Below are 22780 nucleotides of genomic sequence, written 5' to 3' on the forward strand. Positions count from 1 at the left end.
TTCTCTGAATAATCCATTCTTATGAATGGTGTTGTGTGCCTGATCATAAAACAGCTTAATTGACTTTAAAAAAATTTAACCTGTAGGGGCATAACATGACAGGAGGCATTTATTTTCTTTTCATAGCATTTTGTTCCTCATTTATTATGATTTTCACTTGCTCCCTTGTAGTCCACATATTTTGTGTCAGCTCCTGGATGTTCCTTGAGAGTAAGAGCTACATCTTGTTTGAACATCTTTTTCTCCACTTCAAAACTCTGCATAAAATAGGCACATTGTGTGTGTCTATATGTATACATATATTATACATATATATACATATATGTGTTAAGTACCATGTGTATGTACATATATGTGCATATGTATACATATATATATGTATACACATATGTATATATGTATGTATACACACATACATATATGTATATATATACACACACACACAGTGGCTGTATATATGTATATATACACGGTACTTATTAATGCTGTTAGCTTGGATAAATTGTGTTGAATCCAAGAGACACTTTCCACTAAACGAAGTTTTATTCCATTTGAGCCATGTAATGTTTTCCTGAGTACAATATGTGAAAAATTTCACCTTGTTGAACATCCTGTGTCAAAATATAAGACCACTTTTATTTTTTTATTTTTTTTTCAACGTTTTTTTATTTATTTTTGGGACAGAGAGAGACAGAGCATGAACGGGGGAGGGGCAGAGAGAGGGAGACACAGAATCGGAAACAGGCTCCAGGCTCCGGAGCCATCAGCCCAGAGCCTGACGCGGGGCTCGAACTCACGGACCGCGAGATCGTGACCTGGCTGAAGTCGGACGCTTAACCGACTGCGCCCCCCAGGCGCCCCAAGACCACTTTTAATAAACTTAAGTGAACATCTGTTTGACTTCTTTTGGAAAATTTTTTTTGATATGTAAACTGGTTGCAAGTTTTGCTTGAAGATACAGTCGAAGGAAAAACAACTCTTCCTTTAGATAGTAGAATTTTTGGCTTTCTGTGGTGTAAAACATCAGGACCCAAAGGTTGAATGATCCTAAATCATTTAAATTAAATTCTTTTTTTTCCCCATAAGATTTACCTTTTTAAAGTAGTTTTTTCCCAGGGGCGCCTGGGTGGCGCAGTCGGTTAAGCGTCCGACTTCAGCCAGGTCACGATCTCGCGGTCCGTGAGTTCGAGCCCCGCGTCGGGCTCTGGGCTGATGGCTGAGAGCCTGGAGCCTGTTTCCGATTCTGTGTCTCCCTCTCTCTCTGCCCCTCCCCCGTTCATGCTCTGTCTCTCTCTGTCCCAAAAATAAATAAAAAAACGTTGAAAAAAAAATTAAAAAAATAAACTAGTTTTTTCCCTAAAATTCCTATTACATACAAGCAAAATAGAGATTATACTGCTTATACAATTTTGATTCTTTTTTGATAACCCTAGAACATGTGTGTTTATATTTTTAGATACTCCTCAGAAACATGACTTTTACATTTTTTTATTGAAGTATAATTAACATACAATATTATATTAGTTTCAGGTGTACAACATACTGATTTGACAATTCTTTGCATTACTCGGTGCTCACCATAGTAAGTGTGGTCACCAACTGTCACCATACATTATTACAGTATTATTGACTATATTCCCTATATGCTGTACTTTTCATCCCTATGACTTATTTATTTTATAACTGGAAGTTTGTACCTCTTAATCCCCTTTATCTCTTTCACCCTGCCCCTTCCTGCCTCCCTTCTTCTGACAACTACCAGTTTCTTTTCTGAATTTAAGAGTCTGGTTTTTTGTTTGTTTTGTCTTCTAGATTCTACATATAAGTGAAATCATCTGGTATTTGTCTTTGTTGACTTATTTCACTTAGCATAATACCCTCCAGGTATTGCACCTGACAATGTTGCATGTGCTTCTTGCACATGACAAGATCTCATTCTTTTTTTGTGGCTGAGTAATATTCCTGTGTGTGTGTATGTGTGTGTGTGTGTGTGTGTGTGTGTGTGTGTGTGTGTGTGTGTGTGTATGTGTGTATGTATGGGTGTATGTACAACATCTTATTTATCTGTTCATCTACCGATAGACGCTTAGGTTGGTTCCATGTCTTGGCTATTGTAAATGATGCTGCAGTAAACATAGGGGTGCAGATTTTTTTTCATATTAGTGTTTTTATTTGCTTTGGGTAAATACCCAGTAGCAAAATTACTGCATTATATGCTATTTATATTTTTAATCTTTTGAGGAACCTCCACACTGGTTTCCACAGTGGCTGCAAAAACACTGCACAAAGGTTCCTTTTTTTTTTCCATATCCTCACCAACTTGTTGTTTCATGTCTTTTTGATACTAGCCATTCTTACTGGTGTGGGATGATATCTCATTGTGGTTTTGATTTGCATTTCCCTGATGATTAGTGATGTTGAACATCTTTTCATGTGACTGTTGGCCATATTGATATCTTCTTTGGAAAAATGTCCACTCAGGTCATCTGCCCATTTTTCAATCAGATTGTGTGTGTGTGTGTGTGTGTGTGTGTGTGTGTGTGTGTGTGTGTGTGTGTGTTTGAATTGTATAAGTTCTTTCTGTATTTGGGATATCACCTCTTTATTGGATACATCTTTGTAAATATCTTCGCCCATTCAGTAGGTTGCCTTTTTGTTTTGTTGATGATTTCCTTTGCTGTGCAAAAGCTTTTGATTTTAGTGTAGTCCCAAAACAGAAGCAAGATTTTTAATGGCCATATAATTATTCATTGCTTGAATTTACCATCCCATATTTAATCCTTCCCCTGTGGTGTTTCAGGTTGATTTTTTTTTTTTTTTTCACTTTGTCATATTTGACCCTTCTCTGTGCTGAGCCAGTCCTGCTCAATCCAAGTCTTGTCAGTTCTCCATCTGTGCCATCAGCACATGTCCTTGGCTTGTCCCCTCACTCAGGTTCTCAGTAAAGTAATGAATGCTGTCCTAATTTATCAACTTTTAGTATATGTGCTGCTGCAGCAAGCACCGAATACATTTTAATTTTAATAAAAGTTTTTCTTCTCCTAATCATTGTAAATACCACTGCAAGCCTTACCTACTAATCATAGCACAGTAAATAAAATTTTGGTTTTCAAAGTGATTCACACCTGTGGTTGAAGGTGTGGGGTATACCCTTAGGGCATCAATATCTTTGTCAGGGTTCATTATTGGTTGTAGCTTGATAATGTATAAAAGCACCTCGAAAACGTGCAAATATATTAACAAATGATAGAGGATGAAATTATTAGCAGAGCCCAGAAGACAGAAAAATTGGAAAGAGAAATATTTTAAGCAAAGTAAATGTAAACATCTTTGTTATAAATGCTCAAGTATACATGTTAACACAGAAGCTAAATTTGCTTCTGTGAAATTTGTTTTACTCATGACCTTTTAGGGCCCTGTAATGGCAAGAGCCCACACCTTTTTCTTTGTTGCATAAAGAAAGGGTACCTGTGCTGCTGAATCACGAACCAATTAAAAAATTATATTTTAGAACAGGAGACTTTTTTCCTGTGATCTGTTTCATTTATTTGGACAAGAAATATGTTTCTTCCTGCTTCAGATTATAGAGGAAGTGGTTAGTTTTATTGAGGAGTTGAACCTTTATCTCCTTTCATATTTCTTTTTTTTCTTTTTGGATTTTCAGGTGTTTATTTTATTATTTTGCTTTACAATTTAAATACATGTTACATAATTTATTTTGTACATGTAAAATATTATATAAAATATTATATCATGATGTTTTTGGTTTTTAAAGTTTTTTTTTTAACATTTATTTATTTTTGAGAGACAGAGACAAAGAGAGACAGAGTGTGAACAGGGGAGGGCAGAGAGAGAGGGAGACACAGAATCTAAAACAGGCTCCAGGCTCTGAGCTGTCAGCACAGAACCCAATGCTGGTCTCAGTCCTTTCATATTTCTTATCTCTTACCTGGCTCATGCAGCAGTGCATGGATAGCAGCTTTAAATTTTGTGAATCGGTGTTTCAAATTCTTATGTATTTTTGAGTCTCTTTTGAATTCCATTCTATGTGTATCTGAAAATGGTTTAAAAAAATTGAATTGCCAGTTGAATAGACAGTATTGTTAGCCTGTTTTGAAATTTACCAGGACTGTCCTGGTGCTTGGTGAAACCTTCCCCTGTGCCCCCAAACTAGACTGAGCCTTTTTTCTTTATATGCCCTTTTGCTATATCATATTATATACTTGTTTCAGATTTCTGTCTACTGCTTTCCCTGTCTTTGTCAGCCTTCCCCTTGCCGAAGGCTTTATCTGGAGTTACCTCTCTCTGCCCATGATCCTCTAGAAGTTGACTCATTTTCTTATCTGTCTAGATTACTTTCCTTTTATGTCTACTCTTTTGGCCTGGATCTAAGGGGCAGCGACACCACTTATGTGCTCTTACTTGCTGGTTTCATTAGTGTGCTCTTCCATTTCCCTTTCAACTCATTAATCAAGATGAAACGCAGCATTGGCACAGTTTTACTGTTATCCCTTTTGTAGCCTAAACTCCCCCTTTCCCTGTTTTACGTAGCTAATTAGAATATAGTTTCACAAATGTTTTCCGTTTGCCAGTTAACCTGAGCATTTTATTACTCTGTGAGCCTCCAACACAATCGTGCTTCAGAATTTTCCTTAAAGAATGTTATTAACTGGCAGCAGCATTAGTGAAGCAACAAAATGTGACTGAAACCTCAGTTTCCTCATCGGTTAGCTGGAGATCAAAGGCTTTACCTTACTGGTACCTATAAGGATTCAAGTAAATAAAGGTGCCTGGGTGTCCCTCGCTTAGTCTGTTATCACCAAAAGGGATTCCTTCCTCATTGGTATCTGCCAGCCTCAGGAATGGTTTGATGTCTTGACTGAGGTATAACTCATATGCCATATAATTTACCCATTGAAAGTACACGATCCGATGGTTTTTAGTATATTCAGAGTTGTGCAGCCGTTACCACAATTAGTTTTAGAATGTTCTTCTCACCCCAAGGGAAACCCCATACCCATTAGCAGTCACTCACCATTTCCTTGGCAACCACTAATCTACTTTTTGTAATTTTATGCATTTTTAACCTCATGCTTATTGTATTGTGTGCTAATAGGATTTTCATTTTTCTTAAGGTACACTGAAAGTATTTTGAAGTGCAATCCTATAACTTTTAGAACTAGAAAGAGCCCTTTAATCATTTGATACTTTTTTTTTTTTCCCACAAGGGAACACAATGATTCACCTAGGGACCTTCCTGTTCTATACCTGTTTACCAAAAAAAAAAAAAAAAAAAAAAAAATCTTATTAGTACTTATCAGAAGTTCTTATTTTTGAGTATTTGCTAAAACTCTTTCAAATTCAAATTCTAGATGTGACGTATGATTACTTGAATTCTCTGCTTTAGACAACTTATTCTGTGAATACTTCTTGGACTTTTTCCTTTATCTGTAACTTTCTCATGTACAAAAATCCTATCTTAGCCAAAGTTGGTGCACTATATTGTTATATTTTCTGTTTAAATTTTCTTTAGGAACATCATTACTCTGTGATCAAGCATAGAATTTTCTAGGATAATCTATTCAGTTTTATATGTTTTTCTGTGGCATACCTGAGCGTTCTACATATTTTGTGGTAGACCACTTACTCTACCAGATTTCGCCCATCCCATGCCTCTTTTCAAGGTTTTTGCCGCTCCTTCCATCTACAGGTACAGATTAATCCTCCAACCCCCTGGCAAAAACAACAGCATGCAGATTTTAAGGTCTAGGTCCCAAGAGTCCTTGCAGCATCTTTCTTTGCCCCTTTTGAATTCGACTTGGAGAGCTTTATGTAGGAAGCCACTTTGTCATCAGGGAGAGGACAGAGGCCGTGTGCAGAACAGTGGGGCTCTAGCTGACAGAGTAATTGCCAGACCATCAGAGTCAGGCCACGGTGGATCCTGCAGCCTTTCTGACCCTCCGGCCGACTGTAGTTGCATGAGTGAGCTCAGATGACAGCAGCAGAGGAACTGCCCAGCCACCCCACAAAATGTGAGAAATTGAAAAAAAAATGTTTTGGAATTTGCAGTGGTTTGTTAGACAGCAAATTTAACTGGTACATTTAGGTATCAGCATTGTGGCAACGTTGAGATGATTAAAGAATGTAACCCATGTAAAGTCCTTAACTTACTGCCAAGCACAGAGAATCCCTTAAGAGAGGTTGATTGCTCTATCATATTGGCTATAGCATTATCGTTTCTAATGTCATTTTGATCACTATCATCATTTTATTTCTCCTCTCCTCTGGATATAATGTCATTGCTTTTAATGAACATTAACTATGAGGAGTTAAAAGAATTTGATGCCCTTGGTGCTAGTTGTCTAGTATCTTCCTTCCTGATTAATAAGTAGTTTACAACTTTAAAAACTATTCTTATTGTAGGGGTGTCTGGGTGGCATAGTTGGTTAAGCATTCGACACTTGATTTCAGCTCAGGTCATGATCTCACGATTTGTGTGGTTGACCCTGTGTGGGGCTCTGTGCTGACAGTATGGAGCCTGCTTGAGATTCTGTCTTCCCCTCTGTCTCTCTGCCCCTCTCCTTGTGTGCTCATGCACGTGCCCTCTGTCTCTTTCCTCTTAAATAAGTAAAACTATTCTTTTTATAAAATAAAAAAGATATATAGCCAAGTGCATAAGGTGTAAATGTATAGCTTATAACAAATTATAGAATGAACATTTGTATCTGCCACTCAGGTTGAGACATTTAGCATTGCTTGGACTCCAGAAGCCTGTTGGATGCCCTTTCTGATCACAATCTTCTCCCTTACACCTATAGGTAGCCACTAGCCTGATTTCATAAGAATCTCTTCTTAGCTTTTCTTTATAGATGTCACCACCTCTGTGTGCATCTCTAAACAAAATAGTGTATTTTTTTTTATTTTTCATCTTTATATAAGTGGAATAATATAGTATGCATTCTTTTGTGTCTAGCTTCATTTGCTGAATATTATTTCTAAGATTCTTTCCTGTAATGACTTAACAGTTAGCTTTCACTTTCATTGCTATGTAGAATTTCATTATAAGAATATACTTCTGTTAGATCTACTGTTGATGGGTATTTGAGTTATTTATAGTTTTGGGCAATTACAAATAATTCTGTCAAACACATTCTGTTATGTATTCTGGAATAATATGAGAATTTTTTGAAAATAGATATAGGAATAGAATTTCTGAGTAATAAAGTTACAGTCACTTTTTATAAATCTCATAGAAAAGAACATTGCCAGATGATGCCAGATAGACAGTTGACCCTTGAACAACGTGGGGGTTGTGGGTGCTACCTCTTATACCTCTTACCCTCACCGACAGCCAGAAATCTGCATGTAACTTTGACTCTCCCAAAACTCGACTACTAATAGCCTCGTGTTGGCCAGGGGACTTACTGATAACATAAACAGCCGGTTAACATGTATTTGGTATGTTGTGTGTATTATATACTATATTCTTAGAATAAAGTAAACTAGAGAAAATTGTTATTAAGAAAATCATAAGGAACAGAAAGTACATTTATAATGCTGTACTGTGTTTATTGGGAAAAAATGCAGTTCAAACCTTGTGTTGTTGTTCAAGAGTCAACTATGTCCTGTATCATAACCTTTACCATATCTTCACCATATGTTTATCAAGAGGGTTGGCCAAAAAGACAGTTCAGATCAAAGGGGACAGGAGTAGGGATGTGATGAGAGTTACGTGGGCATGAAAAGGGGCCACCGTTTAGTTGAAGGGTTAGAGTGAACCTGGGAGGGAAATCTTTGAATCAATTTGGTGTCATTATAGCTGGAGTCAAACAGTTTTTTCGGGAGTTTAATGACTTTTTTTTTAAGTTTCTGTATTTATTTTGAGAGAGACAGAGATAGCACCAGTGGGGAAGGGGCAGAGAGAGAGCGAGAGAGAGAATTCCAAGCAGGCTCAGCACTGTCAGCTCAGAGCCTGACGTGGGGCTTGAACTCACGAACCATGAGATCATGACCTGAGCTGAAACCAAAAGTCAGGACGCTTAACCCACTGAGCCACCCGGGTACCCCCCTGGAGTTTAATAACATTCTTTATGTTATTGTCCTCCAGGTGACTCTGTAACAATGTTTTATGTTTACCCTGGGGAGGAGAAGTTTGGGCAGTGGGGGAACAATTGACTGATCCTTGGCCATATACTAATTAAAAAGGACATAGCTGTTTTAGGACTCAGATTTCCCATGTCCCTTTCTAAGAGGAAGGGAGGTACCAACACTCTGCCAAAAGAGAAGGAAAAAGAATCTTGTCAAAATGGGGAATGGGAAAAGGAAACATGCTGTTCAGCCAAATTAGAGACTCTGCATCTACTGAAAACAAGGGTGGCTATAAGAAGGCTGTGGTGTGGCATAACAAGCCAAGGCAGTTTGGGTTCCTTTGCGTGTAATTGTACACAGTGTCCTCCAAAGTGGGCCAGTGTGCTGTAATCAGACATGGTATATAGTTGAAGAATGGTGTCTGTGTGTTGTGTCACATGATCGCTCTGTGCTGCAGCACCCTGCCAAGACAGCGACATGAATTGTTCTGCATGTGCCCTGGCTAATGTCAAGAGAAGGCAGAAGGGCTTATAGCTTGGTGGGTTTTTTCCCCAGACTATCTGAGGAAGTAGAAAACTTGAGTATTTAATAAAATCTTAGTGGCATGGTGTTGGTCTTAGAAGAAAATAGTTAATTTAAAGCATTTGGATGCCAAATTAAGATCCCATCTGGGTAATGAGGGGAGGATTTAGGAAATACTGTTTTCATTTTGGGATCCTGTCAGATGGGGTTGTTTTTACGTCTGGTTTGTACATCCCAAGTTGAATAAAGTGGTGTTTGTGACAGGCTCTCTTTGAGGATGCTTTTAATATGCAGAACAAAACTTAAATTTGTCTGCTGTTATGATTTACACTAGATGTGGGGACTTGTAGGCTGTTGTTTCCACAGATGTAAAGTGAACTTATTATTCACTTGCAGATCTGAGTACCTTAGTGACTTGATTTCTTGTATTTTTTCTGAATGGTTCCTGAATGTATGGAATTGGTGATGGTTTTGTGCTCTTGCGGTTCTATCTTTCCTGGAGAATAAAGTGAGCTTTTCATGCTTGAGTAAACACATTGATGCATTATGAAACTGTCAGACTCTTTGAACAATTGGCATAAGCTCAATTATTCAAATATGTGACTCTTTTGAATGGCTTTTGTGTCAGCTAATGCTTTCATACAACCAGTATAAAGAAATTTCAATACCTTTCCTTTAAGAAATTAAATCTCAACTGTATGATTAAAGAAGTCCACAGGATTAGTTCTTTCATTGAGCACTTTCATTATCAGGTACAGCTAATTGGTAGTAGTGTCTATTTGCTGAGATTCATAGTTTATTTAAAAACATCTTGCATTTTTTGTTAAATAATTTAAAGTTGTGCATTTTCCTTATCACCTAAAATAACTTTTTTTCTTGTGTTTCCTTCCTGTCAGCATGCACACATGCTTTTTTACAGTGTACCTGCAATTTTTTCTTTTAAAATTATATCTGCATTGTAAATCTTTTTCAAGTTATATGGTCTTTTTAGTAATTATTTAGGTCTCTTACTCAGTATTGAATTATTTAATAACATGCTGATCATTTCCCTTATTTTACATATATGTTTTCCAGTTTTTCCTTTTCACTGATAATAATGCAAAGACATACTGTGCCTTGTAGCTCGTTTTTCTTATTTTCAGTTACTGTGTGTTACAAGGACAGATGCTCAAAAGTATTGTTATTATGTCAGTGGACTTGAAAACTTATGTTCTATGTATTGCCCAATTGCTTTCCAAATGACAGTGCCTTCTTTTTGATTATAGAAATATATAGTCCCTGGAACTTATTAAATAGTAGCATTCTTCAAAATTATCACTTGGAGAAGCCTGTAATCTTAATAGAGACTTTTTCCTTTGTAAATGTAATTTATATTTTTAGCAAAGCACTATATGCAAATAGTTTTTTTTTTTAAATCCAGTGAGCTTCATTCATAATGTGACAGTGAAGAACAGTAGCCCCTTGCACCTCCTGTCCCCACCCCAGTTTCTGACTCTTGAGAAACCCCAGCTCCTGGCTTTTCCACTGATGTATGCCCCAACACTGCTAAGCTTGCTTTTAATTTGATTTTTTTTTCACTTTGTAGTTATCTTTTGATTTCTTTCTATGGAAGATGTGGCTTTAGTACTTACTGTTTCTTCTCTATCCTCTCAAAATTGACATAACGTAAATTTTGCTTTTATCAATATGTGGATATTAAAACATTACGACCAATTATTGTTCATAAATGAGTCTTAAATTTATATTATGAATATATAAGAATACTTTATATTTTTTGTTTTTTGCTTACTTTGTTTTCTATGTTTCTAACTTATCGACAAACAAATCTTCTTGATCTTTTCAAACACATCAGATAATTCCACAGATGTGCATTTCCCTCCCCCCCAAAAAATCTTTCTTCTGTGAACCTCCCTGTTGTCTGCAGTGTGGACCAGTCGCTCTCAGGGCCAGCTGCTCAGCTGACATCTTAGAAGTCTCTTCACTCTTCATTTCTGGGAATTTCTTTTGTTTCTCTCTCTTTTGTTGATTCTCTGATTTCTGGATCTCCGATCCTCCTCCTTTGAGATTTATGCTCACATTTAATGGGTTCCTGAGGTGCAAGGAAGAGGCATTTTTTTTGAGACCATGCATGTATAAAAATGTCTTTATTTTGTCATCATACTTGATGTAATTTTAGGCTGGGAATAATGTTTTCTTGGAATTTTGAAGGCATTGCTCCATGACCTTCTTACTTTCAAGGCTGCTGTGGAGTCCATCCCCTTTCTGATTCCCAATTCTTTGTTAGACCCCCAACCCCCACCTCCTGGTCTCTGGAAGCTTTTGGAATCTTCTTGTTTCTGGCATTCTGAAGTTTTATATTTCCTGGTATTCTTCCATGTCTCTGGCATTCATTTTATTGGCCATAGGGTGGACTTATCCTAACCGGAAGATGCAGTCCCCTGTATTTTCCTTTGGAATACCTGTTAGTTGGATATCATACCTTGTAGACCAGTCCTTGAATTTTCCTGTCTCATTTCTCTGTTTCATAGTCTTTTTATTCTACTTTCTGAGGGATCTTGTTAACTTTATTTTTCATTTCTTTTATTAATGCTCCATATTTTTTAATTTCTAAAAACATATCTTCTTTGAAGCTTGCTTTTTATGGTATCATGTTGCTTCATTTTCTCTTATTTCTCTGAGGGTATTAATTATATTTTTTGGTTGACATGGGTACTCTCTTGCATTAGGGGCTTTCCTCAAGTGTCCAGAAAACCTTGGTTTTGTTGAAATGACAGATCTGGGGTTGCATGACAGATCTGGGGTTGCTTGTGTGGCTCATTTGGTTGAGTGTCAGACTTTTTTTTAATATTTATTTATTATTTGAGAGAGAGAGAGAGAGAGAGAGAGCGCGCGCATGAGCAGGGTAGGGGCAGAGAGAGAGGGAGACAAAGAATCCGAAGCACTATCCAAGTTCTGGGCTGTCAGTCAACACAGAGCCTGATGCAGGGCTCGAACTCATGTACCATGAGATCATGACTTGATCTGAAGTCAGATGCTCAACCACTGAGCCACCCAGGCGCCCCAAGCGTCAGACTCTTGATTTCGGCTCAGGACATGAGCCCAGGGTCATGGGATAGAGCCCTGCATCAGGCTCCACACTGAATATGGAGCCTACTTAAGATTATCTCTCTTTTTCTCTGCCCACTCCCCTGCTTGTGCTCTCTATGTCTCAAAACAAACAAACCAAAAAACAACAACAAAAAACTAAAACAAACACCCCCTCCCCCCCCACACACACAGACATGAAAGAAAGGAAGAAAGGAATAAAAGAATAAAGAAAGAAAAGCAAGAAAGAAGGAAAGAAGGAAAGAAAGAAAGAAAGAAAGAAAGAAAGAAAGAAAGAAAGAAAGGTTGATTGATTCAGACACTTGTGGGGTGGGGGGGGGGAGGGAAGATAGTTGGAAGCTCTTTGTGCATGGGTGGGCTTGTAACCTGGGGATTCTCTGTACTGTACTGTAATTCGTGTCTGTAGGGTCTGTTCTCCTGCCTGGGAGCCTGGCTTTGGGAAGGGGGTGGAATCTCACAGGGCTTTGACTCAGTCCTTCTGTTTTTAGTAGGGTGCCTCACCCTGCCCTCAGCTGTGCTTAGAGTCAACTCTTTTAGAGGGAAATTTCTGGTCTCCTGCCTGGCTATGCAGGGTAGAGAAGAGGATGTGGGGACCTAACTGTTCTTTATATAAATTTTCAACCAGTTCTCCTTCCTTCAGAGGTCACCTGGACCTAATTTCCTATTGACTCCTTACTCCACAGGGTTGGATTTCAGCGTTGTTTGGATTCTTTTGTTAGTTCCCATTGGTTCATCTGTTTTCTGACTTTAAGGATTTTGTGGCATGTCTAGTTTGCTTCTTGTCCTTTCTCATTTTTAATTGTCTTCATGCATTTATTTCATATTTTTATATTTATATCCATTTTGTATAAATTGTTTTAGTGTCATTTTAGTACAGTTTTAAAGGATGCGGGGCGGGGGGCGGGGGGAGGCGTGTCCTCAGTATGCCCTGGTTAATGGAAGTATGCATACTTTGCTTTCGATTGGTCAAAAACAATTTGTTCCCTTTGCACATTTGTGGGATATTTATATACTTTCTGATGCACAGTCATTTCTATTAAAAATGTCTTTTAAAATATTTTATTCTAATTTTTACATAAATTTACTTAACACAGATTGAATATCATTTTCTATAAGTAGAAAGTGTGACCACCCACTGGATAGTTTAAAGGAGTAATTACCATTCTCAGTGAGCTACTTACTCATTTTTAAAAACTTTTCAGATAATTGTAGATTGATAGGAAGTTGTGAAAAGAGTACAGAGATGTCTTTGTACCCAGTTTATCCCAGTGGTGGACTACATGACTATTATATGACTATTATTTAAATATGAAAGTCAAGAAGTTGACGTTGGTACAATGCTCATTAAGTTTTAAAAGACATAGTGTTTTAAATTTCATATGGGGCAGAAAGTGTACATTGCAAATATATGTGAGACCCATGCAAAACTATTTTGTCTTTCAGCAATTTTTCCAGCTAGTCAAATTACGAAAGCTTGGACTTAGTGATAATGAAATTCAGCGGCTCCCTCCAGAAATAGCAAACTTCATGCAGCTGGTGGAACTTGATGTGTCTCGGAATGGTAAGAAAAAGATTCCACTTGAATTGTCCATTTGTCTCTTCTGGTGCTGGGGGCAATTTTTAGTAAATGTAGCTGGATAAATGCTGTTGGAGTTGCTTTTTCCGGTGGTTATGGAAAAGCTCTGTGTAAATTTGGGGATGAAATTAATGCCATTACTGAATAGTTTAGTCAGCTTATGGGTATTTACCAAAAATGTTTAATAGCACAATTTTTAGATGATGATTTTCTCAAAGTAGGTTCAGTCTGATTCAGAGAGCCAGAGAGTGGACTGGGCAGTCATAATACCCAGCCCCCTCATTTTACCGAGTGTGACACTGAGAGCTGTTGGTGCGGTCATTCGCCCAGTGCTCAGAGGCTGCTGAGGCGAGGGGGAAGGGCGGGGCGGGGGGAAGGTTGGTTTGTCCGGCTGTGCTCCTGTGAGAATCTGTCTCCCTGCAGTGAACAGAGCAGCTCGCTGTCCAGGCATCGTCGTGAGATTGATTATTCCTAATTAGGCCACTGATGATTCTGCACACTGGGGTTTGTGTGGTATATTTTGTGAGTTTATTTTGATTACCAGGTTTCACTGGAATGATGAAGTGCTTCCTTTTTCTTGAACATTCCAGTAGGATATCTCTATCCCGTTTAACCTTTCACTTTTAAGTGGATACCCTGGTTTAACCTTGTGGATTATAGCCCCGACAGCACTCGTGGAGTGGGCCGGAGCCCCTTCCACAGCAGACATGATTAATTACTTTGAGTTCAAGTGGCAGCTCCCAGTGGTCCTGTCTTTAGTGATGGAATTCAGTTCTTGCAAAGACTCTGGTGTAACTTCCTCAGGATAGGCCCCGGCGTGCTCTGAATTATTTATACAAATGATGATCCTTTCCCTTCAAGTTTCTCCTCAGTGAGCCTCAGATCTGGATCTTTCATTCTCGTGTCTTCCACAGAAACCACAAGGCTCAGGTACAGAATATTTTGGTGGGTCGTTGTCATAAGACAGCAGTGTAATCAATGCTTAATTGAAAATGTGAAGAAAAAACGATTTTACCCCCTACTTTTAACAGCTGTTAAATTTTTGTCATCTATCAGATCCCATGAATTGGAAACTGTCTTTAGGCCAGGCCATATGTTCTTGACATAGACTCTACTTTTATTTTTCTTGAGAATTATTTCTTATCTTGAAGGTAATGGAAAAAGTGAAAAAATCTTATTTTTTGGACTGGCTGATTGGGTTGCAGAGGACCCAAATCTGCTTAGGTAAAGGGTATTGGATTTTAAGGATGGGGGTGGAGCTAACATCCCAAAAGCATTGGTACGGAGCTGGCATCGGACACTATGTTTGGAGTTTCATGGCCTCTGTCTTATGGTGTGTCTGCTTCTGTTGGTAGCTGCTCTGTTCTTCCCTCCCTGCTGACCTGTTCTCTTGGAACTGGCCCCTCCAGGCCCAAGTTGTTGTGGTGCCTTGCCTTGCACTTTTTGGCTTCTGACCCTGCTGGGGCATCTGTTTGCCAATGACACATTTCTAAGTGAGGAATGGTTGCTCCAGCTCATCTTTTTAGGCCAAGTATAAACTACAAGCTGTAGGTCACAGGACACCCTGATGTTTGGCTCCCCGGAAACAGGGGTGGCAAGTAGTGCAAAGCTTGACCCCACCCCTCAGCACAGATACAGCTCCCCTTACACCTGAGTGTGGCATGGGGCAGGCATCTGAGGCCAGAACTGCTGCTAAGCTATCCTATATCACATTGATCTAAAGTATATATAATTGAGGGGCGCCTGGGTAGCTCAGTCCATTGAGTGTCCGACATGGACTCAGGTCAAGACCCACGGTTTGTGGGTTTGAGCCCCGTGTGGGGCTCTGAGCTGTCAGCACAGAGCCTGCAGCCAGCTTCAGATTCTGGGTCTCCCTCTTCTGCCTCGCTCCCGCTCACTCTCTCTCTCTCAAAAGTGAATAAACATTAAAAAAAAAAAATTAGGGGCACCTGGGTGGCTCAGTTGGTTGAGCATCTGATTTCGGCTCAGGTCATGATCTCAGAGCTCGTGAATTCAAGCCCTGTGTCGGGCTCTGTGCTGACAGCTCGGAGCCTGGAGCCTGCCTCGGATTCTGGGTCTCCCTCTCTCTCTGCCCCTGACCCGCTCGCATTCTGTCTCTGTCTGTCTCAAAAGTAAATAAACATTAAAAAAATTTTAAAAATTCAATGAAGTATATGTAATTGAAACTGCTATCCCTTGTCTCAGAAATTATATGTTATGAAGAATCGCTGGCAATTAATTCTATATGGAAGCAGTGACTTAGGAAAGTGGTCACTGAAATCACACAATCTGAAGAAATAAAAGAGCAATTTTGAAATTGGCATTAGAAAAGTTCTACCACTTTCACATCTGCAGTTTCTTTCCATTCCATTCTTAGCTAGAAAGAAGGGCCACATGCTTCCTCCCATGTGTCCCTTTATACCTTCCAGCATACTGATGAAAGAAACTAGACTTTTATGGAAGTCAGTGTCAGGACGCAGAATGAAGTTTCCTTTCCTTCTGCAGGTATTGGGAGTTTGGTGAAGGATCCTGCAGATGCTGTCACCTTATCAGGCTTATTTAGAAATGCTGAGGGGAGGGGCGCCTGGGTAGCTCAGTCAGTTAAGCATCTGACTCTTGGTTTTGGCTCAGGCCCTGATCTCATGGTTTGTAGGTTTAAGCCCCGTGTCGGACTCTGCGCTGATAGCATGGAGCCTATTTGGGATTCTTTCTCCCTCTCTCTGTGCCCCTTTCCCACAGCTAATGTGCACACACACAGTCTCCCTCAAAATAAATAAAGACATTAAAAAAGTGCTGAGGGGAGTTAACCTCCCCCTTCCCCTATGGGCAGAGCCTTGCTCTGGCTCAGTAGCATGAATGTGTGTGTGTGTGTGTGTGTGTGTGTGTGTGTGTGTGTGTGTGCGCGCGCGCGCGCGCATGTGTGGGCGTGATGGACAGTGTGGAGGAGGATGGCAGGCAGGGTTCCAGGCTTTCTTTGAGGTTGTGAGAAAAACAGAGATGACAGAACAGAACAAGGTCATATTTAGTTTAACCAACAGGAACATGGGTCTTAAGCTATTTCCAGGTCAGGCAAATCTCACCGTTCCCTCTCTCTCTCTTTTTTTTTTTTTTGCAGATTAAATCACAATGAATTTCCTAGGCAACTGAGTAGGTAAATAAAGGTTGTGAAGTCTCTAGCCTGAGAGGCCATGTGAAAACCCCTACTTTGTATGGATACAGGCATTTGTAAGGGTTTGCTTACATCTGGAGGCCTGGTGGAGCCTCTAGTATTCTGTGGCTCCGCTGAGGCTGCCCTCCATGATCAGAGAGACTGTTCCTTTTAGTCCTTCCCTAGTCCCTGAATTGTAGCAGGTCCACAGCCAGAGCTCTCTGTGTCATGGTAGGACCTTTACTGGCTTCCTCAGTTCCTGATTTTCCAGAGAGCATTGCCGGACCATGGAGGAAGGCAGGGTGTTGGTATCAGACCCCACAAGTCTTTGGTTCAGTGCTTGTCAAACTTCAGCATGCAGTGGGTTTTGTTAACCTGAAGATTCTGATGCAGTAGGGCTGGACCGGGGCTTGAGATGCTGCATTGCTGGAAGTCCCCAGGGGCTGAGTAGCAGGATCCACAAGTTCACTACTAACGTTCCTTCAGCAGCTTCCTGTGGTTATGAGCATCACTTTGCTCAGGTTCCATGGGCCCTGCACCTTCTCGCATGGAAGGTGGGAAACCTTCAAGATACTACTGGTGAAAAGCTAAGATTCTGTTACTGACCTAAGCTCGAGTTGGCCTTTCAGTCCAGGAGCAAAATTAGACATGTTCTGGTGTTCCTTAGCTCAAGTGAGGAATAGAAGACAAGTTTTGTGTTTGTCTCCAGAAAAATCTATAAATGAGGAGGAGAGAAGTTTTTATAGGCTTGTGTCCTATGCCAAGTACTGCCAAGACCTCTAAACCCTGATTTTGTGGCTTTGTTCTCCGGCATTTCAGGCACAAAGTCCAGGGGATTGTGTATTGTGTTAGAAATGAGAAGAGTGAGCTTAGGAAGGAAGAGTGGTGCTTGTAGGTTATATATAGGCTGTGGAGACCTGTTCTGGAGTCAAAGGAGAGAGAGGCTTGGGATGAGCACAGTTTTGCCCCCGCAATGGCTGGATGTGGTTGGCAGGCAGGACTCTGGGTGGGAGCCCTGGCTCTGTTGCTCAACACCTGGCTATGGACAGTGTTTGGCCGTGTCCTGTGAAGGAGTAGGGACGAGGCACTGCTTCCATACAAACCCGGTGAGAGGCGAGGAAAGTGACACATTTCTCATGTCCTAACAGCGGATTATTTTTTCAGTCAGGCAATAACTAAAATAAACTGGGGGTAAAAGAAACTAGGTGTTTCCCCTGACTCTAGATTAAAGGATGATTGGAGCGTATAAAATTGGTATCTGAATATGGTGTTACGATGCCTAAAGAAAGCATACGGCCCTGATTTAAGGTCTGAAGCAGTTTTCTGTGGTAAAATGCTTCATGTCTGTTTCCTGTGCTCACTGATCCTTAGTTGTTGGAGGGACACGACCTCTGGATATGTAAGAAAAAGTATTACCCCATGGTACTATCTTGCTATCCAGGAATCTCAGGCCGACTTTGTTAATGCATCACGAATCCTGCCTGAAGGGTTAGTCACTTGAATTTTATAGCCTGTGCTGTTATTTGACTTACATCACAGTACTATATCATTATCCATTTAGTTCATTTTTTCCCCAAGTGTAAGGCATATACCACTGGTACTGCTGGGGATGATTTTAAGTGGTGCCACATAACAGCAGTTTCTAATATTGAGTCATGGTGAGAAAGTTAGCATTTTTGTAAAAAAACAATATTCCTTTTGGATTGCCTTCTGTAGAACTTAGTAACACTATGTTATATGTATCATCACACTTATCTGCTGTATGCGGGGTTATTAGTTTCCATCCATGATAGTGACTTAAAGAAGTTGGCTTCCTTTAGAAATAAATCTCACTCAGATTTGAAGAGGTGATTTAACAGAATGAGGTAAATTCCAAAGAACACAGGTGCTCTACTAGTGTGGCCATCATTGTGAAGGTGGACAGGGATGGCTGGCATTGAGGGGTCCCACTGATTAGTATGAGCATTTCAGGCCAAAGAGCCCATGGGTTTATTTCACTCTGGGGCACACAGAAAAACACGGCCAGCGTCCGCACACCCTGCCTAAGTACTTCGCAGACTTGAGTTAACAAAAACCTAAAGGATAGTTTTAGTACAAATCGTCACGATCATCAGGACAAGACTTCAGAGTGAGCAGATAGACAACCTGTCTACAGTACGGGCCTTCGTCCCACAGAGTCCAGAGGCCAGACTTTGCTGAAATGCATGGGTCAGTTGTCCTGTGTCCAGCCACAAGAAGCCGATCAGTGTCTGTGGCCTGTGGCTGTGGGTTTGTGTAATGAAATCCAAAGCCCGTTTTGAAGCCTCCTGAAATGACCTTGTATAACACCAAGCCTTGGTGCTTCTGAGTATGCCCTGAAAAAAGCTCTTTCTGGCAAGCAATACATCCAGTGTGCCTCAAAGTCTTGCTACTTAATTGTGAACAGTTAGCCTTTTTTTTGGTAATAACTACATACACCCACACCCCAAGTGTGGCAGAGCCCAGTTTCTACCCATGCAGACTTCAGACTAGCCACAGTCAAGCCATTGTTCTCTCTTTTCTCACTGCCTAATTCGTGCCTAAGTTTAGTGCTCTCTCTTTAGCTCTGTTACCTGCCCCAGTGGCTGGACTTCATACCGGCCCCAGTGACATCCCACGAAGAGAGGCCCCATGGGCCACTCTACCTTGTGTCTGGAGAGCTGGTCACTTTCCAAACCAGAGCTTGCTGTTTTACCTTTGTAAGAACTGTGACTTTCCTATCTTGAGCCCTTTCTCTGTCTTAGCTTGTACCTGTGCTTTTGTTAGGAAGAAGGGTTAATACAGAAAAAAATAGAATTGCCTTTTTCTCATGTTTTAATTCCAGATAATAACAATTATTTTTAAAGCAGAGGTGGAAAGAAATTAGGCTTATGTGATATTTCTAGTCACCTTAGCATGCTACAAATAGTTTTTCTCCCCCCACCCAGGGAGCATTGTTGAAATGTGAAGATATATAGAAACCATTTCAAACACAGAAAAAGGTGAAATCAACTTTTCAAATAGCCCCCCCCCCCCGCCTTTTGGATGATATAGAAACATCAGTGATATTTTAGCAAATAAAACTGAAAACCCATCACAGTTTAATGTTACACATTGTTAAATCAGAAGGGAAATTCTTAGAACACTGCCTTTGCTCCAAGTGTTTTTTGGCACTCTTTCAGAATTTGTAGTGCATAATTTTGCATATCCTCAGACCAGTAGTTTCACTTTGTAGTGTGGATTGGTTTTTAAAATCAGCCAGACATTTTTAAATGCCAATTTAGGTAAATAAACCAGGACACTGACAGTCTTACGTTAGTTACCCCATATCTGCTTCAGATAGAGCAATTTCAAAAGGGTTGCATAATAATTCTGATCAATAGGAACAGCTCTGAAAACGATATATTAACTACCAAAGGGCAGGCACATCTTTAAATGTATTTTCAGCATATATGTTTTTAGAGTACAAAGACAAGCTTAGAACTTCATGACCATGTATCTTTGAAGTATTCCAGTATTGCTGCAGACAAATTTTTAGCATTTCTCCTTCAGTATTAGCTGCCTTAAAATAAAATCTGAGCTTGCTTTTTACGTTATATATGAACCATTACAGAGATCTGCTGTACAGTGATTTCATTAGTGAAATAAAATCTGAATATTGTGTATTTTCTTATTCAGATAATCTACAGAAACTAAACTTTGTTACTATAGATCCCTTTTGATGGCCGTATTGACACTTTTTGCATTTTTTTCCCTTAACTTTTCTCCAGAATATCTGAATCCTTTTTGCTCTCATCTCGAAGGGTTTCCTTAGGTTGCCTGCCTTGTACTTCCTTTTCCAGAATGTATAGAAGAGTAAACTATTGCTATTTATTATGGTAATATAGCTTAATTTTTGGTTACCAGAAAAGTTGTGATTCTCCTGAATAAGTTGTAGGTTTATGTAACTTTGTCTCTTGACTTTTTTTTTTTTTTTAATTAGCAGGTTTATAATAGAGATGATAACTTTTGCATTTGAGAACAACACCTCTGAATATATTTTTTAGGTCAACAAGCTCTTTAGTTAGTTCCAGGTTCTTTGAATTCTTTGTCTACCTTCCTCCCTCGTCCCCTGCCCACTTCATTTCATTCACTCGGTCTTCAAATGCTATGCTCTGTGTTAGATGCCACATTTTCCAAAAACAATGGTAGATTTACATAGAGCTAAGGCAGAGTTAGAGAAGCAAAAATAATTGTTTAAAAAAAATGGTTTCTCCTGAAATAAAACAAAACTCCAACATGTGGGATGACAGTTTCTGTTCACTTTTTAATTAAGCAATATATGTAGGCATGGCTTTGACAGTTTCCAGCTCTGAAAGTGATTGCAAGTAAGCGGCCATATTACTTCATTTTGATCTTGCTTTTGAGGCCACCTACTTTGTCATGTGAATGTGCCTTGAGCCAAGTGACGCTGAGCCTCTGGGCAGCTAAAGGCTGGGTGGCATCTCTGTGTCAGGATGGTGACAGCTACACTCTGCTCTGAATGCAAACGGTGCTCTGAGCTTATTAAGCTGGAAGAGACACAACTTAGAAAGGGGTGGAGGATCCAAGAAGGAGAAAGTGAATGAGGAGCTGCAGCTTGAGGATTATATATAGAAATCATTTGGTTTTTAAATTAGCTTTATAAGTGTTGAATAAGTCTCCAACCTGAGGTATCTGCGCAAAGCTAATAATGAATTATGACTCTGAATTATTTTGCAGTTTGAAAAAAGGCTTGGACCCTGGCCTCTTTTTTTTTTTTTTAATGTTTACAGTTATTAACTATAGCCCGTAATCACTTCAAGTAAAATTTATTGAGCACCTACTGTATTTATCTAAGGCTCTTTGCCTTATTCTTCCATCCCTTAAGGAAGTAAATGTACAGGCACAACAAACATATGTGAAGAACTGCACATAACATCTGTTACGCTGTTATATAAATAAAGTGCTGGGGCCAGCAGAGGAGTGTCAGTAACTGTAACTGATTGAAAGAAGCTTGAAGGAAGAATGTGTTCTTTTGGTTTGAAATTGAAATCAGGCAGTCTTTAGAAATTCTCATATTTTAGTTGTAAATTTGGAGGGAGTTAGTAAGTAGATTCCTCAGCTGAGTGTTTATTGTTACTTGTTGGAGATTTTTTTCAAATGTTTGTTATGGATTTACAGAGTCAGAAATATCCTTAAAATGCAAATTTATCTCAGTGCTTGTCTTTTAGATATTCACTGAAAATTTTTAGATTTATCAAAAATCAAAGAAGCACCCAGTACATAAGAATAACAACTGAAACTATATGAGTTGTCATCAGGTTCTTTCTCATTATTGTACAGCTGATTACTGCTGTGTTGTAAAGGATTTGTTCTGCCAGGTGAAATGCTAAGCTCCGTGTAGTAGTCAAGATAGACTGACTATTGATTAAAAAAAAAAAAAAAAGCCAAAATCTCAAGTCCTCAACACATTGAAGAACTTTATTAGTGCTTGACTTACAGTCCAGTTCAGGGGGAGGGATGTGGGAGTCAGGGGAGACAGAGAATAGGGAAACGGGTGGTGAGAGGCTCTATACAGTCAAGGATCCAGGCTTTTTCTTAAGATGTTACATCTTCACTCAACTAATAGCTTCCAAGGTCCTCGTGGGAGGGGGAGACATTGGGGGATTGTATGTGGGCAGTTTGTGTGGATCATGTCAAGAAATGCTGTACATCATTTCCATCCATGTTCTACTGGCTAATTTTATGCCCCCAACTTAACTGAAAGGAGCTTGGAAATGCTGTTAGATATTTGTACAGGAAGAGAAACCTGGCTGTTGGGAAACACTGGCATCATCTACCACAAATGGCAAATAATTGAATGCTGCCATTGTATGGTTTTATGTCACTGGTCACATGCAAGCCTCGTAAACACACACACACACACACACACACACACACACACACACACGATTATGTTGCACTGTCACAACCTTCCATTGAGTGACACATTTATGGGAAATTTAGATACATGTCAGTAGAGGACAAGGTAGCTTTCCTTCCCATTTCTGCACAAAAAATTTTAAACCCAGGAATAGATGAACAGGATTGATAGCCATGGTTGCTAATCATTGGCATAAAATCTGTGCAAGTATGCGTAATGTTTTCTAATTTGAATTTTTAGAAACTAAAATATATTTTGAAAATTAGAATTTTATATTTGAGGAATGTTTGAAGCTCTTGCTCTAGGCAATATGGGATCATTAACAGTTTTCAAGCTAGGGATCACCATCTTGGACAAGCTACTTAACCTCCCTGTGCCTCAGTTTCTTCCTCTGTAAAATGGAGATATAATAGCCCTGACT

General features: G+C 39.5%; 1 protein-coding gene across 1 annotated transcript in view; it reads left to right on the top strand.

Moving 5' to 3' along the window:
• The window catches only part of LRRC1 (leucine rich repeat containing 1), a 135004-nt gene that overhangs the window by 38407 nt on the left and 73817 nt on the right, over nt 1-22780 (top strand). Inside the window, exon 2 of the mRNA XM_025925633.2 lies at nt 13159-13276. Coding sequence (XP_025781418.1) covers nt 13159-13276 — 118 coding nt within the window. The remainder of the gene's footprint in view (nt 1-13158; nt 13277-22780) is intronic.

This window comes from Puma concolor, chromosome B2, assembly GCF_028749965.1.
Source record: "Puma concolor isolate L17-30 chromosome B2, mPumCon1.1.hap2, whole genome shotgun sequence".
Lineage (NCBI taxonomy): Eukaryota > Metazoa > Chordata > Mammalia > Carnivora > Felidae > Puma > Puma concolor.